General features: G+C 37.8%; 1 protein-coding gene across 1 annotated transcript in view; it reads left to right on the top strand.

Annotated features, from left to right (window-relative positions):
- CTNNA2 (catenin alpha 2) overlaps nt 1-22622 on the top strand; it is a 1031201-nt gene that overhangs the window by 929142 nt on the left and 79437 nt on the right. Inside the window, exons 11-12 of the mRNA XM_089922913.1 lie at nt 2164-2364; nt 21220-21371. Of these exons, the coding sequence (XP_089779039.1) occupies nt 2164-2364; nt 21220-21371 (353 nt within the window). The remainder of the gene's footprint in view (nt 1-2163; nt 2365-21219; nt 21372-22622) is intronic.

The raw sequence follows: 22622 nt of genomic DNA, 5'->3' as shown, positions 1-22622 counted from the left end.
TTGCATATTTTAGTTTGGAAATTAGATTTTAAAAACTATCATTTCATTTTAGGATATTAGGTCATGAATGGACCTCTTACATTTTAAATTTTGTTAATTCCAGATACATTAGTATCTAATGTAATTGAAAGATTCCTCTGTTTTACATTCAATTCCATCTTTAAACTATGCACAGAAAAATGGTAGGTATGCTTATTCTTACATTATGTTATTCAAAGAAAATGCCTGTTTTTTTTTGTTTTTTGTTTTTTTGTTTTTTTTTCCGGTACGCGGTCCTCTCACTGTTTTGGCCTCTCCCGTTGTGGAGCAGAGGCTCCAGACGCGCAGGCTCAGTAGCCATGGCTCACGGACCTAGCCGCTCCGGGCATGTGGGATCTTCCCGGATCGGGGCATGAGTCCGTGTCCCCTGCATTGGCAGGCGGACTCTCAACCACTGTGCCACCAGGGAAGCCCGAAAATGCCTGTTTTTGACATGAACACCCTCGCAGTTGCCCATTTTCAGGGACCACGACATATTTTAATTGTCTGGAGGAATCCAGCAGGGCAGTAAGAGAGACCTATTTGAATCAAACTTCTGTATTTAAAATCCTCTGCCAAGTTTCATTTGAGTAAACCTTTTTTTTTAAGGTGTCCTTTTAGGTGAGTTTGCATGATCCAATCCAAGATCTCATAAACAGTTGGTTTCAGAAGTTCCTTAATCAAAATGAAAGCCTTTAAGTCTCTATTTTCACAACTGTCTTTCTCGTTCTCTCAGGAAAATATCAGCATTCAGGAAATAACTTCTTGTGAGTTTAAGATATCGAAATATTAAAATTTAAACATTTCATTTTTTTTCTATTCTAATTTCTATTTGAAACCAGAGAATGTAGAAATCAGAAATTTATAAATAGTTGAGTGAGGAAATCATATTGTATGAGGTCAAACAGATGTTCCTTTATGAAACATGTTATACTTTGCAATTTTCTATCCAATGTCGTATAAAAACAAATATTTTCTCTGAGTGATTTGTTTAATGAAAGAAGGAGAGATCCATGGGACAGACTGGGATTTGCTGAGTACCCTCCCATCTCTCCTTTAGGAATTTATAAATCAGAACTCGCTCTAGAAACTTCTTAAAGAGGTAATCATTCAATTTAGCCCTTTATTAACTATTCATTGAATAGTTATAATTTCTTAAGGGTTACCAGATTACTTAAGACTACTTCCAAGCTTGTTCTATTATTCTATTGTGTGTGTATATGTATATTTTCAGCTTAAGTTCTTTTGTTTTCCTCAGAGTACTAAACTTTTTGAACATTTCCTTAGAATTCTGTTTCTAAAGAATGTTCAAGGAACATAATAACAGATCTCACATTGGACATGGAAAATACAAAATTGCACACTTACAAAACTGTAAGGGACCAGACTGCATGTTTTTTCTAGGCTGGTAGAGAGAAAAACCTCTCATCCTGCCTGCTTGGATTCTGCTTTGGACAATGATGGAGAGTGATCCCTGACCCTGACTCCAATCTGAGGGAACCAGCCACAGACTGGATTGTATTACAGTTGTGGGGAACTCTGTGATCCTCTTCACCTGATCAGTTTCCATTGCATATACGTTATGCATGACACAACATTGGAAGACTGATGGGGTGATATTTGTTCATTTTAAAGTCTCCCTTAAATATTTCCTCAATAAAAACATGATCCAACCCAAAGTGCAACTCTGGACATGTCTAGAAACGTTGCTGCTTGGTGACGCTGCCACTACCACTCTTAAAAGACCTTTTCACCCAATAAATCTTAAACACTGAAACAAAGAAAGAGATATTTTTAAAGTTGGTGGTTCTCAAAGTGTGGTCACCAAACCAGCAACATTACCATCACCTGGGAACTTGGTAGAAATGCAACTTCTTGGGCCCGACCCCAGACCTAGTGAATCAGAAACACTGAGAGAGACACCCAACAGTCTCTATGATGCTACAAATCCTCCAGTTGATGTTCAAGTTTGAGAACCACTATTGTGATTATAAACTATGTTCTTTAAATATAATTTCAATGTTATTAGGCATGTATTGAGATGTACAAGTTGATGGCTTGTGAGTTAATGAATCTATCTTCAATAGGTTTTTAAGTGTGTCAGTGGTATAAAATCATATAAATGTGTATGTGTCCTCTCCACAGAAAATCATATCTTGGAGGATGTAAACAAGTGTGTGATAGCCCTTCAAGAGGGGGATGTGGACACTCTGGACAGGACTGCAGGGGCTATCAGGGGCCGGGCAGCTCGAGTCATACACATCATCAATGCTGAGATGGAGAACTATGAAGCTGGAGTTTATACTGAGAAGGTGCTGGAAGCTACAAAATTGCTCTCTGAGACAGGTAACCATGGATATTAGGTTTGACCAAAATGTCAGCAACATGATTAATTTCCATACCTGAATCAATCTGTTTCATTGTTTCCCATAGGTCTTTCTGCTTCTAAATTACACATGATCATAAAAAGGGTGCTCTTTATTTCTTGAGTTTGAATTGGAATACTTTAGCAGAATAATAATTTATTGTTTTGCAGTATATACTACTCTACAGTTTTTATATATAAGCACTTGATTCTCACAAGGACCTTGTGAAGTAGGCAGATTTTTATTATCTCCTATTATGAATGTGAAAATGGAGTTTTGAATCAGTTAATAAACTGGAAAAAGGTCACAAGTCTAGAAAATAGTGAATATGTGATTGGAACTTGGAATCTTGAACTTGAAAAACATTTCCCTGTCTATTTCTTGAGAAGATAAGGACAACCAGGGAAAAGCATAAAGGCTCTAGGTAGTATATGGACATGAAGTAATCAAAGGAGGTAGTGGTTACTGAAAAAGGGTTAGACTTTAATATATGTCCTGCTCCTCTTACAAAAGCTTGCATGCCCTCTTCCAGGGGCATGTGGCTGCCCACTGGGGAATCACGGTCGTGGTGAGACACAGTTACTTATGGGAGCCTGTCATAGCTCTCTGGTACACTGACACGGAAAAAAGACTTATTTCTACTGAGTTAGCACAACAACCCATAACTCTGGATAGTTGTGTCAAAGAGTAGCCTATTTTTAGTAGTTTTTGCTCTTGACTGGTGTCTCTTGGCTTCAGACCCTTTCTGAAGTCCCTTATGCCTTGTGTATTTGTATATATGGGGGAATGAGAGTAGAGAGAAAGTCCAGGAATGGAGAGAAGACAAATAGAATTAACTTTATATTGGATGGAGTTATGAATGGGTAATGAATTGGGTCCTCTGTATGTGTAGAAGGAACTTACCTCAGCATCAGTGGGAGTCTTCATGGGTCTATATATGGAATTTGGAACCCACTAGGCTTTTAAAAATAGACATATCTCTGAAAGGTCAGATATAGCAGTGTTCCAAGTTCTACATGATAAGACATGTTAGTAGAAACATGTTTCCTTCTACAGGGAAAAGGTTATTTACAAAGACTGCTGTAGCTATTTGTTAGTCTAGAATAGCATGGAAAAACAACAGATAAACAGACTTTGGTTGCTCTCTGAAATATAGGCAGAAAAGGACTAGTGTAATATCACATAATAAAGAGCACATCTAGGGATCGTTGCTCTTGAGAATCCTCACAGACTTAGAATTACAAATAATAACAATAATAATACGATATATCCATAATTCAAAAAGAGTCATGTACCACAATGTTCATTGCAGCTCTATTTACAATAGCCAGGACATGGAAGCAACCTAAGTGTCCATCGATAGATGAATGGACAAACAAGATGTGGCACATGTATGCAATGGACTATTACTCAACCATAAAAGGAAACAAAATTGAGTTATTTGTAGTGAGGTGTATAGGTCTAGATTCTCTCATACAGAGTGAAATAAGTCAGAAATAGAAAAAAAAATACTGTATGCTAACATATATATATGAAATCTAAAAAAAAAAAAAAGGTTCTGACGAACCAAGCGGCAGGACAGGGATAAAGACACAGACGAAGAGAATAGACTTGAGGACACGGGAAGGGGGAAGGGTAAGCTGGGACGAAGTGAGAGAGTAGCGTGGACATATATGCACTACCAAATGTAAAACAGATAGCTAGTGGGAAGCAGCTGCATAGCACAGGGAGATCAGCTGGGTGCTTTGTGATCACCTAGAGGGGTGGGATGGGGGGGTGGGATAGGGAGGGTGGGAGAGAGACACAAGAGGGAGGAGATACTGGGATATATGTATATGTATAGCTGGTTCACTTTGTTATAAAGCAGAAACTAACACACCATTGTAAAGCAATTATACTCCAATAAAGATGTTAAAAAAAAATAATATGATATATCCACATTGTAATTAGCTGAAATTCAGCACTATTTTTTTTTTTCAAATAGGCTTGCCCTTTGCATTCAATAGAGCAACACAATGCAAGCCATATGGTATTTCTTTTCTCATTTGGAATAATTAGAAACAGTTATTTTACTCTCCAATTTAAGGACTTTTTTTCACCCTTAAGGAAACTCTGTCACATTTTTGGAGCTCTCAGTTCCTGGCCCATTACTTCGATTTTGTTACAAAGTCTCAGCTTCCTGTGGTATATCTGACACATAGCAGCATTTCCTTGGATCTGACACTGAGTGAAGAGTGTCAGAAGTTTCAACTCATGACTGGTTGGAATGATTACTGCCGCAGATGACATGCAGAGCATATTGCCAACTTATAGGCGACTTTGTGCACACAAAGACTTCAGCGTTGTTCAAGAGACATTTTAGATTTCTTTCTTATTGAGCCTTGGGGTGCTTTAATAAATAGAAGGAGTGGTGCCCATTGGGTCAAAATCGACATAAAGGCAAGGGCAGTGTGCCTAGCTGATGGAAATATTTTAACATAATTTTCACCCAAAGTCTTGAAATGTAAATAATATTCTGGTTGAAGTTTTTTTAACTGAAAAAAAAATCAATGAAACAGAGCAATCCATCCTGGATTGTTGTTGCTAATGAAGATTTTGCTCTTATTTGTCAATTTTCAGATCTTTAAAAATTCTCATCTCAGCCCTTCCTTGCAGTGATTGAATACTTGGGGTACTTCACTAAAGGCACCTTCCTGATTCTGATGTCCACATCCAATTCATAATTGAACAGAAAAGATAAGCAAGACATTTAGATTCTTTCTATTTTTCAGCATCTATTGAAGATCACTAGGAAAGAAGCCAGGTAGAAGAGAGTGAAATAAACAGTTTATAAATAACTAGTAGAAAATGGAATACATGTCAAGGAAAAGTAGATATTAGTGGGCTAAGAACTAGAATATACAAGGTATATAAATTATTTTGCTTCTGTCCCCAGTGGTTCTTCTCTTTCCTAAACAGGAGCAATATGGTTTCTTTATGGGTAAGTAGAGAGGTTGTCAAAGAAATGAAAGCAAAATCTTTAGCTGTGGGCTTCCCTGGTGGTGCAGTGGTTGAGAATCCTCCTGCCAATGCAGGGGACATGGGTTCGAGCCCTGGTCTGGGAGGATCCCACATGCTGCGGAGCAGCTGGGCCCGTGTGCCACAACTACTGAGCCTGCACTCTAGAGCCTGCGTGCCACAACTACTGAAGCCTGTGCGCCTAGAGCCCGTGCTCCGCAACAAGAGAAGACACCGCCATGAGAGGCCCGCACACCACAACGAGGAGTGGCCCCGCTCACTGCAACCAGAGAAAGCCAGTGTGCAGCAACGAAGACCCAATGCAGCCAAAAATAAATAAATTTATTTAAAATAAAAAACAAAATAAAATTTAGCTGTGAGTAGAACAATTGACATACTCACGGATTCCTCATGGAGGGAGAATGCCTCTGCTCTGAAGCCAGCAGGGCTTAAGAGAAGGGATGGTGCTCTCTCACAATCGCACTGGTAATCTGAACATGTGGAACATGAGGTTTAAAATGTGTGATCTATATGGTGACTTAATACCTAGCATTTCTCAATAAGAAATTTCTCTATGAGAAACAAGCTAAAAGAAAAAAAAGCTTTAGCTGTTAAAATTCACTGGTTGCTAATTAGAATTGTTGGGGGATGTACTACACACATGGAGTTTGAGGAAGAACATGAGATCAGTTCTGTGATTATGGTTATGCAGAGTTTTGTAGGTTATATAGATTTTATAGAATGGATTTGTCCCCTTGTCAGTGTCTGGCTATGCTAAGGAGGGCTACATCCTTCAAATAAAAACTCCTATACAGATCACTAACACCCAAATTTCTACCTTTGGGCTAACATTTTGCTTCTGATTTTAAAAAAAATCTTAGTGCAACGTTTAATTGGTCACTTTTTTATGCAAGTTTATCAAACTTTGTCCTGAGAGTACATTTTATTTTGAGGAGAGAACACGGAGCAGTGGGCAAGGAGTGGAAGGTGACAAGAAGAAGAAGAAGAAAAAAAGGAAGAGTCCAGGACATGGAAGACAAAGCATCATGTTTTCTTTTGTCTTTCCACCAACCTACCAGGCTCTGCCCAGTTTTATATCTGAGTTGTTAAAGGCCCTAGGGCAGAAGTTCTCAACCTCTGTATTATTGACATGTGAGTCTTGGTAATTCTTTCTTGGGGTGGAGGCAGCTGTCCTGTGCATTAAGGGTGCTCAGCAGCATCCCTGAACTTACCCCACTAGATGCTTATAGGACCTCTTCCCTTTCCCACTTCAAGTTGTGACAATCAAAATTGTATCTAGACATTGCTAGATGTTCTTGGGTGGACAGAACAACGCCCATGGAAAATAACTGCCACAAGAGAAATAATATTCCATAATAAGAGCAACTTTAAACAAGACTAAATGGAGCCTCTGCATGATGGCCATAGGGTACGGTGAAGGGAATGGAGTGAGAGTCTATTACCAAGCATGAAAAAAAAAGGGGCAGAATGCTCAAAATATCTTAACTAGACCAGACTTTGCTGCTAATGGGGTTTTCAAATACAGGCCAACCTCTGTTTAAACATGCAAATGATGCAGGGGTGGGTCTCTGTAGAGAGAACTCCCACTTTACCTTCGCTGAGAGGCTAGAAATTGAGAGAGATCCAAAGAGTGATGAAACAGTCTGTAGTTAATTTTCCATAAATTACTTTACTTAGTAAAGAGTAAGTAAATTTTTTTGAAGAGTGCTTTTTGTCTTGATATGAATGCTAAGTTAATTTGAAAACACAATTTTGTGGATTATTAGTATGTTAAAATTCTAGGGCAACATTACATAAAAATTTACCTATTTATTTTTTATAAAACTAATCTAGGCAGATGAAAGCACAATAAACTTGACGTACATCAGACTCATTAAATACTAACATGTTTGATGGGCTCTCCAATAAAACCTGAATTATAACAAATTGCCTATAGCTTGGTAGCGAGTGCACCCAACGAGACCCATTTTTAGAGATCTCATTTGCAAAGCCAGATTGCTGTGGAAAGTTGAGGGGCCTGAAAGTCCATTTAATGATATTATGTTTAAAGTAGCCCATTCTTCACAGAACAGATTACACTGAAATGCCATTTTTGTAAATTTGATGGCTGATGCAAATTTGTGGCGATGTCAATATTATCAGGTTGAGAGATCTTTGAGATGCCAGCAGTTCTTTCTTCAGAGGGAACCCAAAAAGAATAGAAAAAATTAAAGTCTTTTTAGTGAGGATTCTGTTATTAAGCACTTTGTAAATGAAAATGAAAATTCCATTATTTTGGAGAACATGTGGGCCAAACAGATGGTATAAATTTTTTCAAGACTTTTTTTTTTAAAGAACAGTTAAATGTTCACAGAAAAATTGAGGGGAGGCTACTAAGATTTCCCATGGTTCTGAATCAATTCCCTTGATTCTGCATATGCATGGTGTCCCCCATTATCTACATCCCCTACCAAAGTGGTACATATGTTACCATTGATGAACCTACACAGACACATCATAATCACGCAAAGTTCATAGTTTACATTTTGGTTCACCCTTGGTGTTGTATACTCTATTATATTTGGACTAATGTATAGTGACATGTATCCATCATTATGGTTTCATACAGTGTATTTTTCACTGTCCTAAACGTTCACTGTACTCCATCTATTCATCTCTCTCCCCCTCCCAATCGCCTGGTAACCACTATCTTTTCACTGTCTCCATGGTTTTGCCATTTCTAGAATGTCATATATTTGGAATCAAATAGCATGTAGCCTTTTCAGATTGACTTCTTTCTCTTAGTAGAGATGGTATAATTTGTAATTTCATGCTTCTGTTATGTAAAGTTTTCATAAAAGAGTTTTTTTTTTTTTTTACAGCATCCCTATGTATTTTGCCCAGTAAGAGGAACAAATAGAAGGCACCCAAATTAGAAATGATAATGTACCATTGTGTCAGTACAATGTATAGATGAAATCCATGTAAGGAATCAGAAGAACTCAATCCTTGACTTCTAAATGTGACCTTACACAAATTAGTTAATGCCCCTGAGCCTCAAGCTTCTCATGTATTGCCTGATGTTTTATTATCTAAGTACGGTCAATATTATTGATTTTGGGACATATGCTTCACTGTTTCTTGGCTTCCTCATGACTGCACTCAACATGGACAATCACTGCCCATGAATCCTCTGTATAGATCCTCTGCTCCACCTGGACAGGTGTATTTATTATTTTCCAGTTAAAACACATCCATGCTGTTCCCACTCTCCTTCCTGTCATCTTCCCCATTTTCTCCTCCTCCTCTACATCTGTGTATTGAACTTATCCTTTAAGATCTGACTCAGGTCTCAGCTAGAGACAACAGGGATCTATTTCTATGAGTCTGTTGACATTTAGTATGTCCTCTTCAGTGTCAATGGTCCACAGATAGATTGTCACTTCCTAGAGGCAGGTGTTCCTGTACGTGCCTTGGGCCTAGACAAGTATTATCACATCATTAGCCTTTAATATGTATGCATTGATTAAATGAATATGAAAAATTAAGATATGACCTTTTTTTTCAGTGGAGAATATATCCACTAGCAGCAGCCTTAGGCTTATAACTCAAGATTCCAGGATAAGTAGAGATGCTTATTTTCCTCCTACTTTCTACACATCAAAGAAGAGCAATCTTCTTGGCCACTTGGGGGTATGCTTATTTCACTTGGACTGATTTCTGTTGCTAGCGGGATCAAGTTTTATCATTGGACATGTCTGGGTGACCTGCCTATCCCCGTGACCAGAGGCAAGGGGTATGGAAAGAAGTAAGATCAATATCAGAAGAAGGTGGTAAGGACAGATTATTGCGAAGACAGAAATATTAGATATTAGAGATAGGAAGGACTACTACAATCTGTCACTTCTCCGTGACTGACCTTGAAATTAAATTATGAAAGTAATGAATTTCCACAGAAGCTGTAATGACTGAGATTCAGTTCAGCCTAGACTTCCTAATATATTTTAAATACATTTTAATATAACCCTTACTATTGGTGTAAAGCATTTTATTTCCCCCTGAAAGGTCAAAATGATTACAATATGGAGGAAATGTCTTACTAAGTGGTGGTTGTGCTAGTCATGGAAGTGGGAAGTCAGAAGTGTAGGAGGAATGAGAAGGAAATTTCATTCACTTAATAGTCCTTAGACAGGCAACATGTAGTTTGTCTCAAAGCCTCTTCCATATGTCTGAAACCTACATACTTGAAGTATTGTACAGATCTGGCTGATGGTTTTTAATATCAGTATTTATTTGTTTTATCCTGAATGCAAATGCAAGGTTTCTTCCTCAGAGAACAAACTTCTTTCTTAGTAACAATAACGTTGCCAGTTCCCTATACCTCGTTCTACCTCTCAAGGCAGTGTGATAAGGTCAGATAAAGTCTGCCCACACGAAGGAGATCCATACTACAGGAGAAGAACCACAAAATTACGAATCTGAGAGTTTATATAGCAACTGGTGCTCAGCTGTCTCCCTCCCCTCCTGAGAGGGAGAGAAAAACCTTCACTCTTTAATGTTAATAAACTCTCTCCAGGAAAGGTCTCCAGGTTGTTACAACCCTTTAGAATATAAATGAATGGCTCCTGGTTTTATTCCCTTTTGAAATGTAAACACCTATCTCTGGGGAGATAAACCCGTAAATCTCTTTCCAGATTATTTCACCAATTTAGGACTACTATTGAGTCATACCTTGAACCAGGTTACCAGTCATTTTTGCTCAGAAAGCCCTGGCCATGCAGAAATATGAAAATATCTTCTCTATACTGGCTTGTTTGTAAGTAATATATTCTGCTAGAATTCACACATGACCAGCTCTCTCAGCGTGAGAGGCTGAAGAACCACCTGAGAAGAATACAACTTGAGAAAATAAGAGAAACACTTTAAAAATATATATATTTATTTATTTTCATCATTTTATTTTATTTTATTTTTTGGCTGCTTCGGGTCTTAGCTATGGCATGCGGGATCTTCGTTGAGGCACGCAGGATCTCTCACTGAGGTGCGCAAGCTCAGTAGTTGTGACATGTGGGCTTAGTTGCCCCGGGGCATGTGAGATCTTAGTTCCCTGACCAGGGATCAAACCCATGTCCCCTGCATTGGAAGGCGGATTCTTTACCACTGGACCACTAGAGAAGTCCCAGGAGAAACAATTTTAGCCTGATAATAAACTTCTAACATGGAAGTGGAGGTGGGATAGGGTGGATATAGGAAGGCTCACAATTACACATTTATGGAGCAACATAGTGGAAGAAACAGCACTTTTCTAGTGCCCAATTTTCAAAGTAAAACTAAAAGGAAGACATGAATTTCCAGTTCTGTGTGAGTCACATCATAGACTCAGAATACTGGGGACTGCAAAAGACATGATACTTCTTTGTCACTTCAAGGATATGAGGGATCAGCATCCATGGTATTGGCCATGGAATGGCAGAAGGGCCAGTGCTGGGGTCCACAGGAATTGGTGGCCAGGGTGTATTAACTGGGCACAAGTGAGGCAGCAGTAAGTTCCTTTTACCCAGAATCCCTACCACGTCAGCAATAGGTGTTGGAATCAAAGAAAGGAAGAATATGTCAACAATCACTTGAATGGGAACATCATTAGAATATTCCAGAAATAGTTTGATTAGGAAAAATAAGAAACTATGCTTGTAGCTGGGATAACATATGGACATAAGAACCAGAAAGATTCTGGATATTCCTGTCAGATTGACCCCAAAATTACCTCCCCACTTGGTTTGCCTTTCTATATTTTCCCTGTTCCCTAACACTAGCTGATGTCTTCCTAGAGAAGAAGCAAAGTCTTCTGTAACCATGCTAACCAATCCCACTCCTCTGTGCCCCATTACTCACTGTCACTCATTAAGGTCCTACCAGGTGTTGCAGACTCTGTGTTTGCCCATTTTTCTGTCTTAAGGTACCTCTCTGTTCTCTGTCCCCCTTCTATTTTCTATCCAGGAGTGTGTGTGTGTGTGTGTGTGTATGTTGCTTCCTAATTTAATTTTAACCCCTTGAGATCTGAGACTACCTCTTCATTTCCTCCAGCCTTGATGAGAGTTGAAGCTTAAAAAAATGTTTATTAATATAAATAAAAAACATAACTGACATAGAATAATACGTTATTTTAGGAGTTTTTCCCTTTTTAAAAATTGCACGTTTAATGATCAAGATCAGAATCTTTTAAACTAAGAGCAATGAATTCCTAGCAATTATCTTATTACATCTTAAAATTTAAAATCTCACTGATGCCAAAATTAACTATTTATCAAGCTAGGTTTCTACAAACACTGTAAGCTAAATAAAGCATCATGTTCAGTTCTTTACTCATTCCTTAAGTTTCAGAATGAAATGTGCCATCCTTTCCTCTTAACTTATAAACAATTTGTGATTATTTTTGAAATGCTGATTTTAAAATGTAAGAACTTTCCAAGCAAGCATTTTCTTTCCCTGGGGAAAGGAATTTGTGTCTAGACAAAAGCAGATGCATGCTGCCTGATTCTCTTAGGGTAGTTATCGTGGACAGAATTTAGAAGATTTTTTTCCTTCTTCTAAGCAGTCCTTTTTCATCTTTCATCAAACAATTCAGCTCATGGGTTATGTATGGCCTTCTGGAGCTTGAGTTTGATTTTGATGTTTGAAATGTACATTATAATTTTCCAAACATGAGTTTATGAAAATGGCAGCCTTTAGGAACTCCCACAGAGGGAACAGATGACTGACTCTGACGAAAGAAAGTCCAAGAATATACACAGCATGGAAGAATTAGGACTAGCCAGGAGCATGCTGATGGTTGTCTAGAGAGGTAAAAACAGCTGACAAATAGTCACCAGGGAATAGGGAGCAGATTAAGCTGGGCTTCTTTCGTCCTGGCTCCTAGCTTCCAGAGCTCAATATCTTCTAACTTGATGAAGAGTTATCAAGAGAAAGCACAGTGAAAGCTAGTATATCACTGGCCTAGACAGAGAATTATTTCCATTTAGAGAGTTTAAATATTATTTCCATACTCCCTCCTCCACATTCAAAAAACATTTGGGGATACTTTACTCAAGATTCACATCCAATCAATCAGCTAATATAAAATAGTAGTATGCATTTGAGGTAGAAGGAAAACACTTTCACAAGAATATTAGGTTAAGCTGAGAGGTTTTTTAGAAATAGTGTCTAATTTGAGATAGGGAAGCTGGGTTTGATTTTTTTTTTCCAGTTACGAGCTTTTTGGTAAAGTCTCTAACTTTTAAAGGTTTCCTTTCTTCATGGATCTGGTGAGGTCATACTGTAATACAGTGTTTAACACTGGCTTTCTTGGCAATGAAGATAAAATGAAAATTCTAACAGTGAGTTTATAAAATCTTGTCCTGAGGGCAGATTTCATAGGAAATTCATTATTAAAAATGCAAAACCATCAGAAAGATGATGTAGTCCTGCCAAGGAGAGAGAAGGGCATAAAAGCAGGGAAATTCAGTTTTCAGATAAATTGTACCAACTTCCCAATTTTCAGAGATTTCAACACTAATTTGTATGCTATTTTCAGTTTACTTCACTCCCACAAGGCCCACTTTTTGGTGATGAATCATGTACGTAGTTGTACTTCCAAGCTCCATCCAAAGGAGACCGGATGATTTTGCCAGCTGTAAACAAAGAAAAAGGGGGTGTGGATGGGTAGATACAAAGGGTCATGGTGAGAAGATGACAATTACAAGAAACATTTACTGTGAATCTTGTGTGCTTGGCACAATGGGAAGCATCTTACATACATCCCACTTTTTAGTCCCTTGAAGGCAAGATCATATTTATTTTATTTGCCACTTTATCCCCAGTGACTAAGTACTACCTATGTTTATATTTAAAATTGTATATAAAATTTGTAGAATGTATTATTTTTAAACCTTATGTAAAACCAGAAGGCCAGCTGTTTTACACTTGTGTAAACTGAGGCTCAAACTGGTTAACTTGTAAATAAATATAATCGCATATCAAGATTCAATTAAGCTTCTGCCTGAGTGCAATAAATATACCAGAAACCTAGACCAGCATAGCTGCTACAAATGAATGAACAGAAATTTTAATATGTCTTTCTGACTATTTTTACTGTTATTTCTACTTCTGGCATAGCATATTCTATTAGTTAGCTATTGCTGTGTAACAAATCACACCAAAGCTTAATGGATGAACATTACAAACATTTACTATCTCATAGTTTCTGTGGGTCAGGAGACCAGCACAGCTTAGCTGGGTGGCTTTGCCTCAAGATCTCTTGCAAGGATGCAGTCAAGGTATGGGCCAGGGCTGCAGTCATCTCAAGGGTCAATTGGTGAAAGACCTACTTCCAAGCTGACTCACATTGTTGTTGAAAGGCCTCAGTTGCCTTATTGGACGTAAGGCCTCAATTCTTTATTGGCTTTTCACCAGAGGCTCCTCTCCATTACTTGCCATGGAGGCTTTTCCATAGACCAACTGGCTTCCATCAGGGTGAGCAAGTGAGAGAGCAAGAAAAGGCAAGGAAGATGGGAATCCAGCACCCTTCTGTAACCTAATTACCAACGTGACACCTTATCCCCCTTTCTATATTCTATTGGTTAGAAGCAAGTCATTAGTTCCAGCCCACTTTCAAGATGACAGGATCATACAAGGGCATGAATACCAGGAAAGAATGGCCCATCTCAGAGGCTGACTACCACACGTACATATTTGCAAAATGCATAAAGATGGGACAAACAATAAGGGTGATGACTAGCATAATTAGGATAGAATATTAAGACATATGAACAGATCCCACAACATGGATTTAACAGGGACATGTTTAACTTCTGCCATAATGTACCTATTTCTTCGTGCAGTGCCTTCCATTGTGTCTAGATAGAGCTATGCAGTATCTGGCCAGGAGGGGAGAGGGTAAGAACAGATCTAGATAGTGAGGAAATAAAAGCCAAGATTGGCACAAGGTGATTGGGGAGGAGAGTTGGAGCAGAGAAGGACAGATTTGAGAAATTGTACAGAGAAACAAGACAAAGCTAGTACATAATTCAAAGGTAACAGTGTACATGTCAAACAGAAGAAAGAATCTAGTGACATTACTAGGGAACATTTCATTTGACTTAGTATCAGAGATTCAAACTTCAATCTCAGAAGAAGCTGAGTGGTGATGAAAATCATAACCAGTATTAGAGCGAGTGTGCAAAATCAAGAAGTAAAGGTCTGGATAATGCAAGAAATGCTAGCCAAGTGTTTCAACAAGATTATGGCCACCCTTGTACTTGTAGGAAAGCCTCTACATCTACTGGGAGTGCATGGGTCTATAAATTACATACAGTTATGAAATAGCCTTTGTTCATGAGGTAGACTTATAGATCCACTTGATTATTTCTTGTCCAATAGGTAGAAACATAAGCAGCTCTAAAAAGAATTCTGAGCTCAAGATTTTGAAAGGTCCCTGTTTGGGATGGGGGGACCCTAGAACATCCTCTAATGACTTAATTATAGGTCATGAAGTTCTTTACTAAAGTTACTGAATCAATATGAAACAATGACCAGTGGCTATGGTTTGTCTTCCATAATTTTTGAGTGTTACCAAAGCAACAAATGTGTTACAGCTTCAGTTTGTGTTAGTTCCTACTTGTACACTAGTAAGACTTGGAGCTTCAGACTCAAACAGGCTCCTTTTTAATTGATGATGCTTCATGGATGTGCTGAACTATCAAGGTACACACAGAGTCTTGTAAATGCCAGTCAGATTTTCTTCTGGCCAAATTTAGGCCTGAATGATGGTTTACATCATTCTCTCCTTTATATTCTCTTCTCTTAACCTGACATCTAATTGGGAGCTGTTTGAATAAAATTGCTTAGAAATGTCTGATAGAAACCATTTATAGGAAAGAATCCATTACCTACAGAAACATCATCAAGTAGTATTTCCCTGATGTAGGGGGATACTAGAGTTGCCCCCACAGAGTCTCCCCAAATTAATACTTTCTGGCTCCAGTTACTCTGATTAACACCTAATTCTCTGCCTAACTTCAACTGTTAAAATGGAAGCATCATATCTATTTGTAATGGAGAGGGTGTGGTTATCCTGATTCTTGTACTGGAATTGGCCACAATTCTATCCTGGTCCTAATATTTTATTCTCTTTTTAGATTATTTCCAAATGTTCTCATTCTTATTTTTCTATTTTATATTAACACTTATTAGACTGGTTCTTTCTCTAGAACAGAGGCCTTGTCTATTTTTTCTTTTTTATCCTCAGTAATAAAATTTGTGTAAGGAACACTCTCAAGAAAGCATGTTGGTTGACTGCACCACCACAATTGGATGACCCCTATGCATGCAGATATGCTAGTTTGGCTTTGGTCAACTAGTCAAGTATACAATAATAAATCTTTCTCCATGCTCAGTGGTGAAGCTTCTACTCAAGTGGTCCTGAAAGGATTCTGAGCTCGGGTCTTTGAAAGGTCTCTTGAGACCAAAACTAGAATGCCCACTAATAACTTGGTTAATGACTCATGAAACTCTTTAATAAAATTACTGAACTAATATGAAATGATGGGCAGAAAGAGAGCGACTTAGTATGTTGAATGTGATACTGCTCATTTTGTCCCTGAAATACTTGGTGACAAATTATTTCCTTCTTACTTCCCATTCTTTCACTTCCCATCCGACTCCCAGCTGGATATAGCTGTGCCAGAAGCATAATAAGGGCTTAAGATGCAATGAATGAAGAAGAGATGGTCTCTACCTAAAAGTGACTCCTGTGGGAAACAGCTGACATACAGAAATGGCAGACAATCCTCATATAGTGTACTAAGGACTATAATAGTACAGGCATAATTAGGATGTTATAAAATTGTAGAGAATGGCCAAATTTGGAGTGCCTTGGGATTAAGGAAGGCTTCACAATGGCAGTCAATTCTAAACTGGTTGTTGAAGATTGAGGAGGTATTCACCAGGGGCAAAGAAAGAAGTACATTTTAGTAGGAGAGAATAAATTGATCATGGACATGGTATGACATGGTGTGTCTCTGTCATATTTGAAGACATAGAAGTAATTCAGTCTAATTGGAACATTTGAATATGTGTAGGAATAAGTGGGGAGACAGAGACAGATAGGAATTATAGTCAGGTGTCAGATGTTTGTGTTTATATCTTGATAAAGAGATTTTATAGTCCTCTCTATATTAAAAGAAGTCATTGGAACATTTACAGCAGGGCATTGACCTTTCAGGTGGTTACTCAGAGGCAATGGAGTTGGTTGGCTAGTCATTTCTACTGCCTCTATTTAACCTTGGATTCGGTTCTTATGGCTGTCGGAAGTCCTATTTGCATCTTTAGCACAATGTTTTTTTCATTTTACTGACTCACCCTGTGCTCTAAAATTTCACCTCTGAAGTCTCTCAGGAGGATTCAGTGCAGATCTTCCTCACCTCTGTTTTAGGATCTTGATCAACACTAGAATAGGCGACCTTGATTTTTATATGCATACTTAACTCTGATTTCATTACTCCTGGAATATCATCATTCTGTGGCCTAGTGTGCACTCTGCATACAAAAGTACAGTGAGAATTTAAAAGTTTATTTCCAACTTTGATCACCCCTTCAGGACATAAGCTATTAAGAGCAATCCAGGATTTCTAATAAATAACAGTAAAGTGGTGTCTACATTTTTGGATGTAATTCGTAAAGTAGAAGGAAATCTATTTATATAATCCTATATCAGAAATTCTGTTAATATACAATGTGTGAATCACAAAGGCAATGCTGTGTTTTGTCCTAATTAGGGGGAGGTAGAATCAGCATCATATCTGAAGTACTTTGAGACTGTTTCTATCTCAGTATTACTTTGAGGGTATTTCATTTTTCAAGCCCTATTAAAGTGTTGGAAGAATTCATAATTAAACTAACATCTTAGGTTCTGTCAGGATGGATCATTGTTCTATAAACTTTTGTTTTTCTGTCTTATCACTTTAAAAACCAGAGAGGATAAAACTAAAACAGGAAAGAGAGCACCAATGTGGAGAGCAAAGGTATGTTGGTTAAAGAGTTTTAGCAGTTGACCAAGCACTAAATAAATAAGTATTGAATGCACTTAGGAACAGAGCATGGAAGAAAATCTCCTTAAGGGTCAGACCCAGAAAAACACTGACTTGTGGTAAGAGAAATGGATGTCTTGTCAGTTACAATAAATAAATATCAAATGGAATGTGTTCAAGTTCTAGGTTTTATCAGCTTGAGGAGTAAAATAAGGTCATTGGAATATTAATGCTAAACTGCCCTTTGAGCCCCTATTTGAAAAGTAAGGATTCCACACCACTTCCTCTACCATTTTTCCTCCTTGGAAAATTGATGGTATTTTCTCTTCCAATCTCTTCTTTCTGCCTCTTCCGACAATGCCACATCCACAACACTGTTGTTCCTTCAAAAACTGCACCTCCTAAATCTCCCAAGAGAGATCCTGTATTCCATGCTGGAGCAAACAGAATGCCCTCTGCCAAACTTGGTGTTTCAGAGTAGTACTGGGTATGTTTTGGGCCCCAGAGCATCCCTTATGAGAATGGTCCCTTTAGAGTTTAGCTTTCTTCTCTCTTCCTTGAGAGAATCAGTGCAGAGTGGAGAAAGAGAGCATGTCAATTCCTGCATTTTCCTCTTCCCCAGCTCTTCCTCGGGGTGACCTTGAACAAATAAAACAAAGCAACACAACCCCACTTTCCCTTTTGGACTTCATCAACGGTTTTCACTGGGAGGGTCTAGTGGATAGGGACTAATCGACTCAGTTTTCCAGCTCGTGGGTCTTAGTGGAATATTAAGCATTTGATCACAATCAACATTTCTGAGGGTCTTCCTCACTTAATACTATGGATCAAATTGGATTCTATTATGTTTGGGCCATGAGCTAGAACTTTATTTTTTCAGAGCCTTATCCTATAAGGAGAAATAAAGCCTTCAGGGTATTATGTTGCTCTCTTTTTAAATTTGAATTTTGAAAAGATCCAAAAATACAAAAGGAACAGAGACTCATGTAACTGACACTCAGCTTGTACCCCAAGGTATAACAAATATTATTTGGCAATATCTGATTCACATTATTATTTATTTCAAAAATAAGATACACCTGAGGCCTCCTTAAGACCTCTACCTAATTCTATGCCTCTCCTTCTGCTCTCAAAGGTAACCACTATAACTTAAGGTTACATACATCTTTTCAGAACATGTGTAATAAAAATGAGTATATGTTTAAATTATGCACAGTATTCTTGTGCATTTTAAAATTTCTCACAAATGACATATCTTTTTAGCTTTCTGTTTCCAGTAAACGCTTAGACCTCAGGACTTACTCGATTTAATATACTGGCTATTTCCTGATTTACACCCTTAAGTTCATTTTGTCCCATCCATATATATAGTCTGTGAACCTGGGGTGCACAGATCACAGTGGTTCCCGCCTGAGTTAGAAGACTCAGAATAGGTCTGGGTTAGAGTCAGTTGAAAGAGCTCCCTTCAAGCAGTTATTATCCTCAGGTTTAACGTAACTCTTGTTATTATTAACTCTTGGAATATTCAACGTAACAATAAACAACTGTAACTCTAGAGACACAAAGACATTCCTGTGCCCCCAGTGTACTCAGTCCCCTAATCAGTATCTCCTCAGAAGTCAGCATTTGGCTATGCCCTAGCTAATTTCGCAACTCACTGACTGGCTCTGGAAAGCATCATTTTACTAGATTGCATTTGCCAAAATGATATGTTCCCATTTTTCATTCCATCTATAGTAGAAGGTTTCCCTTTTTTTCCACATGCTCAATAAGATGGATATTTTAAGTTTTAATTTGTTTGCTCATCCTCCAACAGGTATGAGGTATCTTATTATTTACATTGTAATTTTTCCACTCATTAGTGAAGTCAAGCATCTTATGTATTTATCAATAATATGGGATTTCCTTTTCGTGAATTGCCTTTTCTAAACTTTTGTCTATTTTTCTATTTTTTCCTTATTGATTTGTAAAAGTATTTATCTTACATACATGGAGGAGTACCAGTCATTTATCAGTTATAAAAAAGGGACAAAAATTTGTGCAGCTAAGTGCTACAGATACTGTCATATACATCTGTAAAATTGTTGATGGTCATTATGGCGGCTTAGATATCAAATGGAATGAATATTATTTAGAATTTTGAGTTTAGGAAAGGAAAGGAATTTGTAATTTCATTTAAGAAAGATACTCATGTGAAAATGACACATGCAAAAATGTTTTCAAGCTTAAGGAGATCAGTTTCAATTATCTAGATTATTTAGAAATGTAAAACAGTTGATTCCCACCACAAGTGTATAGCTGAAATGGTCTTAGTTTACTGTGGTGGGTTTTAGAAATATATTTTCATTTGATTCATATTTGTAGCAATATTCTCAACGTCTTCCAAATTCCTTTCATATAAAAGCAGTTCAAAGGCCCAATTGAAAAATTCAAGTAGTATAGAGAACCATTCATAGCAATTTACTCACAGAAGGAAATTCACCCCTTGCCATGCTTTGGTTTTGATAATTTCTGTTGAAAGAGTGGTTACTCTGTTTTTCTCTTACCCTCCTTTTTTTAAAAAATAACATTTGACTTTTCCTAGTAGAAATACATTTTTTAAGGAATGTTTTATCTTGAATACTCTGACCCTGGAGAGTAAAGTAATTTAGCAGAGTTTCTCCCACTAGGGATTAGAATGGATGTTAAAGTATCCACAGACTTTGAAAATGAGTATAACGATGAATCAGACCTGAAAATTCAGAAATGGAAATAGATGAATGACGTTTCTATTTTATTGTCCTTGTAAATAAAAAGAATTGTGCTTTTGGCTTTCCTTTGCCATATGAATTGATTGTTACAAGATAACAGCTGAAAAAAATTGAATTATAATTTTTGAGAATCAGTGAATGAGCAGCATTTTTTAAGTAGCCACTAAGTTTACTTTCCACAAACTTCCAGTGTGTATGTATTTGTCCTTATTTAAGGAAAGAGGTGCCCACATTTTAAAATGTTCATATGTATCCTCTTGCACATCAACAAAGTTCTGGGAAAATGGAAAAAAATCAAATTATCTTTGAGTCCACTGGTCTCTTTTCATAGCCTTTCTGATGGAATATTCTGGGTGTTCCATCTCCCCTCTTACACAGTCTTTGCACAAGCCTCCCTCCACAGCCATCTCCCCACCTCCAGTGTCTCAAGACCTGCATTCCAGACAGAAGTGGAATGGATTGGATCATTTCATTTACATTTTACTATGCAACAACATAGATTAAAGTCTGCTATTCAACCAGCTATGACTTTAGCATTTAATGTTAGGTCCATATTTATTGAGGCTTTCTAAAGGCCAGATGTCATCCAGTGCATTTGTATGCGTTATCGCATTGAACCCCAAGGTAAGAGCTTACTATCATATTTTATATACAAAGGAACAGATTTAGAAGAGTTAAGAAAATGTGGCCAAGGTTTCACAGCTAGGAACTAGCAGAATTGGAACTCAGCTCAGGATAACATGAAACCTGGACTCACATACACTATTCCACACTACCTTAGGCAGGTTTCAAAAACTTGCTCTGTTGCATACCATCGCCATTCAAGGAGTAACGGTTTGCTTTCCTTGCTGAAGGTAAGTGGCACAAAGATCACTAAATTGGATCCACTCTAAAATGGACAGGCAGGCACCCAGCTTCATTGAAATGTTGGGATACCCAGAGCCTGCCATCTTCCCTAAGGGCTGAAACAAGGGAGCATGAAAGAAAGATTGTCTAATCCACTGCTTTTCACTTTGTTTAACACAGTGATGCCACGCTTTGCTGAACAAGTGGAGGTTGCCATTGAAGCCCTGAGTGCCAACGTCCCTCAACCATTTGAAGAGAATGAGTTCATCGATGCTTCTCGCCTGGTATACGACGGTGTTCGGGACATCAGAAAGGCTGTGCTGATGATCAGGGTATGTGAGGTCTCTGTAGCTCGGAGCTGAATGGAACTTCTAGTAGGGGCCCCAAATAATTTACTCTTTGTTTTTTTAATTATTTAGTTTAACTTGGTAAGCTGTTTAGCTCCTCATCTAGTCAGACAATGGGGACTTTTTACTTATAAAGGGATGAGTGATCCCAACAAGCCTAGATCAGCACTGAATATTCTGAAGGGTGATGTCCTGCCTACTTCTTACACACATTGTTGCCTAAATTTGATACCAACTTAGGGGTGCCCCTTCCATTCCCTATTGCTAACACTATTTCCCATTAGAATCAGAAAGCCATGCAATGGAAAGAAATGAAGATCACCCAGCTTAGTAGTATTAGTGATAATGATAATAATAATGATATTGATAATGACAATAAAGCGATACAGAGCTACCTTCTTCTTGTAACAAATAATTAAGACATTATAAATAAGGCTAAATAATCTTTCAGCAAACCTCCCCTATCACCTACCCTACTATCTTCCCATCCTCAGTCTTTTGATGTCAGGTAGGTGTGAGCCTTCCAAACCATTGTCTAAGTAATTATATATAGACACATACTAGAAAACATAATACAGCAGATTTTAAAACTCATATAAGTGTTATTTGCAACTTGCTTTGTTCACCCAACTCTATCTCTATGAAGACACATAGCTTACCTCATCCCATTTAACTGCTGCACAATATTTCATCATGAGTTGAGACTATTTTTTCTCCTTGCCTTATCAACAATTTGGCACAGTAGGTTTCAAACACTTTTCTTAGCCACAGAACTCTTTCTTAGTAAACTTAAATACATGTTCAAAAGCATAATTGATGACACAGATATATTTGTGGGTATTAAGATTGAGGCAGAGAAGATGCACCTGTGGTGCTAGTCTTAAAAGCCAGCTGTCCAATGGAAATATAATGTGAGGCACATTTGTAATTTTTCATTTCTTAGTAGATGTGTCAATAAAGCAAAAAGAAACAGATGAACTAATTTTAATAACATATTTTATTTACTCAAAGGTATCCAAAACTAGCTTTTCAGCATGTGGCACTGGCCACATTTTAAGTGTTTGATAGCTCCATGTAGATTGTGGCCATCATTTTGGATGAGGCAGCCCTAGACTGTATCTCCATCTTCAGCCTCCATAGCTGTCTCTGAGGCTGCTCAGTGAAACCATGAGTTAACTGCTGAGTGCATCTTGAAACACTTTCTCTCAGGGTGACCACTGAGCATCTAAACCGACA

This window comes from Delphinapterus leucas, chromosome 13 (genome assembly GCF_059928025.1).
Source record: "Delphinapterus leucas isolate spDelLeu-1000000601 "Yukka" chromosome 13, BTC_Dleu_Yukka2, whole genome shotgun sequence".
NCBI lineage: Eukaryota > Metazoa > Chordata > Mammalia > Artiodactyla > Monodontidae > Delphinapterus > Delphinapterus leucas.
Note: the sequence above shows the minus strand (reverse complement) of the source record. Positions and strands in the feature narration are given on the sequence as shown.